Source organism: Strongylocentrotus purpuratus, unplaced genomic scaffold, assembly GCF_000002235.5.
Source record: "Strongylocentrotus purpuratus isolate Spur 01 unplaced genomic scaffold, Spur_5.0 spur5_scaffold_19, whole genome shotgun sequence".
NCBI classification, from domain to species: domain Eukaryota; kingdom Metazoa; phylum Echinodermata; class Echinoidea; order Camarodonta; family Strongylocentrotidae; genus Strongylocentrotus; species Strongylocentrotus purpuratus.
The window spans coordinates 11323339-11330716 of record NW_022145604.1 but is presented as its reverse complement, the minus strand read 5'-3'; the positions used below and the strand labels follow the sequence as shown (position 1 = coordinate 11330716).

Genomic DNA, 7378 nt, shown 5'->3' with positions numbered 1-7378 from the left:
ATGTAGCGATTTATAGACCTAGTTATAGTTCTTGAATATTGATGATAATGTGAACGGCCCTATTTGTATTAAGGATAATTTAAATATTTCATGAATAAACTCTATGAAGGTTAGTGAAAGAATCCGGTACATTTATGTTGTTGTTGATATTATTATCATTACTATTAGTATCATCCTCATCCTCCTCCTCCTCCTCATCATCATTTATTGATATTATCATTATTGAAGTACCAAAGTGGAATATAATAATTATCTTTGATGATTTTCTTAGGTTCATAAAGGGGGAGTAAATATCCCCTATGATCCCGGGGGCTTCTTTTTTATAACACTCCCAGCATTATACTGACCGAAATGGTTCTATGCCACGCAAGTTGGACTTTGCTCAAAATAATGCTGTAGTCCTATTATGAAGCTGATGATTAACTAAGATGAGATTAGACTGATGTCAAGAAAAGATAAGATACTAATTAATCTATTCAAGAAGAGCTGATTTTTGTTTGTTTTAAGACTTCATCTAAAGAGGTTTCTTGGACTAGTGGATACGTTCCCGGACTGTGGATCACAAGGTTCGCGGTTCGAGTCCCGCCGCGGCATCTATGTTTAATATTGGCTTACTCACAATATGACTATTTAATGTCATTCGTTTTTCCTTCAAAATATTTGACCCAGGAGGGTGTTTTCTTTTTAGATGACCAATAATGCTATCCATAATATATTTTGAGTAGTGCCCCAAGAGAGAACTTAGCCTATGTAGGAGAAAGCCAGAAATTTGTGATATTTTGTTAACACGACAAACGGAAGAGTTGTCCGCTACGTCATCCAATGATAGATCTAGTGATCTTATATTTCAAACAATCATGTACCTCTTATTATTGGTCCAATATATTTCCGACTTTCGCAATCATCTCCCCCCCCCCCTCTTAATTATCTGCTTTATTTTGATATAAATTATTACATTTAATTATAAATTTGCAAATGTTTCATAGCCTTTTAAAGGGCAAGTCCACTCGAAAAATAGAAGCATAAAAATCAGGCAAACCAATAAAAAAAGTTTGAGCAAAATTATATAACTAATAAGAAAGTTATGAATTTTTAATGAAATGAAAAACTTTGAAAATCACAAGATAAATTGCAACTCACTTCTGACGCCATTGCCTCACTTTCCACTAAGTTTTATTTATATTGATAAAACAATCACCCTCTAAGACAACTACCTCCGGACAACTACCCGCAGATAACTACCCCCTAAGACAACCACCCTTTATATTAGGACAACTACCCCACACAACTACCCCCTATAGGGCAATCAGGCGCGCCGGAAGCAGTTTGGGATTGGGGGGGGGGGGGGGGGGGGGCAAACATGCCAAGGGGGCTCACCTTCCACGGGCAGTGGCGTAATAAGCAAAAACCTTTGGAAGGGGAGTGGCAAAAAAAAATTAACATCACCCCCACTCTTACATGTTACATACAGGCCCCGCAGAACGTTTTTTTCTTCAAAGTGGAGTATTAACGATCAGGAAGAGCGGAGTGAGCGTAAATTTGCGTGGGGTCAAAGGGCTGAGCCCCCGGAAGCTCAGGGTTTTTAGTCATTAATTTACGGTCAGATAAGCATATTTAGATAACTTATTTATGACACTGGCATGTCACTAATTGGCGGGGGGCCAGGGGGCAGAGCCTCCGGAAGCTCAGAGTTTTTAGGTATTTAATTACGGTCAGGTGAGCATCCAGGGCCCCTCTTTATGGTCCGTGTTGGGGTCGAGGGGGCGGAGCCTCCGCAAGCTCAGGGGTTTTAGGCATTTAATTACGGTCAGATGAGCATATTTTGATACCTCATGTGTGACATTGGCAGGTCACTTATTTTTTTCTCTTTCTCTTCTTTCTTTTTCTCTGTAACATAAAGTGACACTGGCAGGCCACTAATTGGCGTGGGGTCCAGGGCGGAGCCCCAGAAGTTTAGGGGTTTTAGGCATTTTATAACGGTCAGATAAGCATATTTTGATACTTTATTTGTGACACTGGCAGGACACTAATTTGCGTTGGGTCTAGGGGGCGAAACCCCCAGAAGCTCAGGGTTTAAGGCATTTAATCATGGTCAGATGAGCATATATTTTGACACTGCTACAGGTCACTATTCTTTCTTTCTTTCTTTCTTTCTATTTCTCTTTAATATACTGTTTCAAAAAAGTGTGTGTGTGTGTGTGTGTGGTGTGCGTGCGTGCGTGTGCTTGTGTGTGTGTGTGTGTGTGTGGGCGGGGGGGGGGGGGGGTCGAGGCCCCCGAGCCACACCATCCCCCGGGCTGTTACATATAAATAAGCTTATTTCTTGCCTGACTGTAAGATTAAGAATTTGTCATTTTCCAACAAACGCATAAAAAAATATCATTACCTAAAGAGTGAGGAAATATCTCGAAAAATAATGTTATTTCAGCAACATTTGTAAATCACCGGTATCGAATCAGAAATACATCACATTTGAGTTTTATTTCGGAGGGTAACGCCCCCCAAGCACCCCACCAGCACCCCCCCCCTCCCACCAGTAAGCCAGCCTGAGCCCCCCCCCCCCCTCCCCGATCTACACCTTGTTTGCGGGTAAAATCGCAACTGATCTCCCTTACCTCGATCTTTCTCTGTATTATTCTTTTCTTTCCCTTTCCCTTCCCTTCATAGCTTCTCTCTCATTTAGGTCTCGGGGGGGGGGGGGGGGGGGGGGAGGAATGGGCCTTTCGCCCCCTCGATCCACCTCAATTGTTGGCGGGATTAATCGCAACTGATATCCCCCTTCTTCCTCCATTTTCCTTCCCTTTTCTCCTCTTTTTCCTTTTTTCTTTCCTTCCTTCCTTCGGCTTATTTTTTTGAAGGGGGACGGGGGGGGGGGGGGGGAAGACAAGGCCTGGGAGGCAAGGCCCTTTCGCCCCCTCCTCCACTCGATCTCCTTCTTTTCCCCTTTTCTTTTCTTCTTCCTCTTCTCTCTTTCCCTTTCTTTCCTCTTTCTCTCTCTTTCTCTTAGTTTCCTTAATTCTCTCTATATAGCTTCCCCCAGTCTCTCTCTCTCTCTCTCTCTCTCTCTCTCTCTCTCTCTCTCTCTCTCTCTTTTGCGGGTGGCGGGGGTGGGGGGGGGGGGGAGAGATCCTAAACCTTTGAAGCGATTCGATATGACATGATCGTTGTATTTTTCGCCATTGTATGCCTATTGTTTTTGGTGGTTCTTTATATTAAGTATAAGTTTATTTTTTCCGCATTGTATTGTATTGTACATGTAGGCATACTCATTGTACATGTACTGTGTATTCAGAAAGTAGCCTAGCCTTGAATGAGAATCAGGGAGTTAATCATGGAATGTATCTTTCTTTATACATAAAGAGTTCAATAAAGTAAGTGACAAACAAATGTTAAAAATATTTTACTAACTTTCGTTATCTAATTCTTTCTTTTGAACTTTCTATCATCTTCTCTTCGATTTCTGCATATCTGTATGTTACTCCATGTTTTATCCTTCTACTATGTCTCTTTCTCTTTCCTTTGTTATTCCTATACGAAATGCATGACACGCGAGCTGGAGGTCTCAATTCAGCCTGCGCCTTGCTAAATTACGAGCGCCCTGATTGGTTAATATTCGTCGCATCCAAATTCTGTCGAAGCTTCTACATCAAAATTTCACAGTAATGGCCGAAACGTAAGTATTACAAAGCCATAATGCATATTTTATCGCCATCGATAAGCTTGATGAATTATTTTGGTGCTCTCACACAGCATTAAAATTTGATTTCTAATAACTGATCTAAAATGTACAAATAAATCGTAAGACTTATCACGTGGGAGTCGTGTAAATTGGGTGGCTACGGTCCCATTCGTTACTTTTTGTGTTGTCACATTCAGGAATCGGGCTGCGCTGCTTGACCACATGTGACATCGCAATGTGAGGACTTGTCGTACGAAAACGGACTCGGAGTCGTAGCGCTAACATATCCTGCACATGTACATAATAAATAGGGGAAAGTAAGCGTGAACAGTATGGACTAAAAAAAGCATATTTAAAGCTAAAAAGTACAATATTTTCACACACTTCCTGCACATCACATTGTCATGTCGACATGTCATCATGTGTAGATCTACAAAAAGTCAAAATAGATTTTGTAAATCAAATGGAGAAATATTAATATTTGTTGCATTTTTCTTTCTTCTTTAGTACCGTAAATGACTGTAAGAATTAAATAAATCAGTTGTACTTTCCAGATCCAGATCCAGCTGATAAAGTCTAGTCTAGTCTAGATCTACAACTCAAAATCCTGTAGAAAAACCAACAAATCCTTTGCTGATTTTCCTCTCTGTCTCTAGACCGAATTTTCCGTCTCTTTCGTTCGTTAGCCTCTTATTGGGGTAGGGTCGCCGGCTCTCTCTTTAGAGACGGAAGCCGTTTATACACATGTCCTTGCTAACGCCACGGCCAGTCCTGGCCGTAGCGTTTTGCCCCCAAAATCCCCCCAAATGTCATTTTACCTCGAGCATGTTATATTGTAAATTAGGCCTAGGCTATAATAAATCAGTTCCACTTACCAACTTGACTGAAATAATCAGTTTAATAGTCCCTTTTTAGGAAATTATGGGTCAAAATCGGAATCCATCTTTTTCAACATGGATTCCGATTTTGACCCATAATTTCCTAAAAAGGGACTATTAAACTGATTATTTCAGTCAAGTTGGTAAGTGGAACTGATTTACAATATAACATGCTCGAGGTAAAATGACATTTTGGGGGATTTTGGGGGCAAAACGCTACGGCCAGGACTGGCCGTGGCGTTAGCAAGGACATGTGTATAAACGGCTTCCGTCTCTAAAGAGAGAGCCGACCCTACCCCAATAAGAGGCTAACGAACGAAAGAGACGGAAAATTCGGTCTACTCTGTCTCCTGACCTGTTTTGCTAGCATTTGTGAATCGGCTAGTTCACATGGTTCACCTTAGCCTTAAGGGCTCCCTTGAAAGGGTTTTTATGATATTATTCAAGGGAGCCTTAAAATGGCTCCCATAGGGTCCCACGGAGAGGTAGGTAAACAACATCTCAAATGGGTCCAAAATCACACTTTCCTGCACCCGACCAATATTGGACAGTGGCTTTGATGAATTTTGTGGTAGTTTTGGTCTTAATTACCTCCTGAATTTAAAAATAGGATGTAAAAATAACAAAATAAGGGCAATTTTTCTCACCAGACCGATACAGCTCGGCTCCCTTTTCACGTGTACCGTGTGAATTCACGATCTCTACACAATGGTGATGACCTCTGACTGGCACTTCGTAAATGTGCTGCTTCCGTATAATGCGCTGAATAACACTCGTACAGCGCATTATACGGAAGCAGCGCAATCCATTAATTTTTTGTAATCACAAAATGGTGTTTCGGACGTTATACAATTTTATTGTTAACACAAAGTCGACAAATTTCATCTAATTTTCGATCATATCTGCAAGTTACCATTTCACAATGGACACTCCTGTTAAAAACACTATTTTGATGATTTTATTCAGATTTAAATATAAAAATGTGTAGAAATATGATGCCAAAAATCAAATAATCCGTAAAATATCTAAATTTTCTGCAAAGTTGACTTATAAAACATAAAATATTGAAGCCACACTTTGTGATGCAAGGCATGGCTGGCTGCTTCAGTATATCCTTAATTGTAATTTATCAGAAAAAATCTCAACAAAAGTGACTCATAACAAATATTTAGCCACTTTAACAGCACTTTCTGGTATGCTGTTTGCACGTTTCGGACGTCACATTAAACTTTTAACAGACATTTTCATACTTTAACTAGTTCAAAAGAGGGGCAATGATAGATGTGAGAATAGCAAATTTCATTTGTTCAACCTCTCATTTTGCTATTTACATTGGTGTGTGTTTGCAAATCATGAGGTTTTCATTTTTTATAGAGGTTGTTCCAAATGATGTCATTTAACAAAAGATTGTATGGTCAATTTACACTATCTGGTAGGTTACAAAACTCAAATCACCCACTTAAGCAATACCCAGTGTGCATGGTCATGACATGGATATGATACAGGTATATGAAGTTGATAAAATCAAGCAAATTAAAATGTTTTTCTAAAAATTTATGAGAAATATGTATTTTTAAAAGGGCACTCAGTACATGTAACTAATCTATGTAGAAAGGATTACTACTGCCATTATCCAAAACTGGAATTGGCATTTACGCTTATTAATGATAACAATTTATCAAGCAATTTTATGAAATTGGCTTGCACACTACATGACACACTCATTGGTTGCATACATGTACCATTGATGAGCACAAAGGCTTCCATTATAAAACAATAATCAGTATTCAGTATCCGATACCTATTATAGAAACTTGTACAACATAATGTTGACATAGCTGTAGATCTGCCAAATTTCCAAATGACAAGAAAATGGATTACCAATTTGTGGGGGTAATTAAAACATGAACATGAAAATAAGGTGTAGCCTCTTCAAAATTAATTAATTCATAATTTTTTCCTTTCATTGAATGAATTACCCTCAAATGTACTAGCCTTCTGTACAAATACCTTTCAAGTGCTTGACCCTCATAAAAAAATGTACATGTTAATGATCATTTCATGATCCTAAAGATATAGTACCTTCCTCAAATTTATGCAAAAATATTGGGATGTACAATGAATTAGGATTCCCATATTTCTTATTACTTTAATGGCTGGGGATGCTTTTGTATACTTTTATGTGTTAAAAGTATTTTTGTAATGTTTTGCTTCCACTGTACATACTGTACATGTATGTGATAGTGATATTATTGAATGACACACTACATGAATCTAGTTTAAAGGGATCGTTTAACAATGTTAAATCTGAGATACACGGTCCTACATGTTATCAGTGTCTGTGATATGGTGTAATATTGAAGCCCTAAAAAAAATTGCGCTTCAAAATGATCAAGAAGTGCCTCAAAAAGTAAAAAATCTTTGAGTGACCGGTTTTACCATACTCCTTTTCCCCAATAGACTGTAGTGTTATGAAAACCGTCAGGCGAACGGTTTTTAAAATTTGTAATTCCAATCATAAATATCTTGATAATCAGACTGGCGATCGGCTTGTAAAAGTCATGGGGTTCCTGACTGACCTAAAGGTTTATAATTATCATTGCATCATGAGCTAAATCCAGAATTTTGTTTCAGAATCTGAGACAAAGTTACCGGATCCCTTTAAGGCAAAGTACAAAGCAAGCCGATTAAACATCTATGTTGTAAAGTTTGAAGAAATTGATGATCTGATTGAAATGTTCACATCTTTTAACATCCAAAACAAACTATAGCATAATTTGTGCACTGTTGTTCATAACCTGCAAAAGAGAGTATGTTTGTA

General features: G+C 38.8%; 1 protein-coding gene across 1 annotated transcript in view; it reads left to right on the top strand.

Moving 5' to 3' along the window:
• Positions 1–3541: 3541 nt before the first annotated feature.
• Positions 3542–7378, top strand: part of LOC586410 (co-chaperone protein daf-41) — a 12314-nt gene continuing 8477 nt past the window's right edge. The window contains exon 1 of the mRNA XM_786194.5: positions 3542–3673. Within this exon, the coding sequence (XP_791287.3) occupies positions 3663–3673 (11 nt within the window). The 5' untranslated portion in view covers positions 3542–3662. The remainder of the gene's footprint in view (positions 3674–7378) is intronic.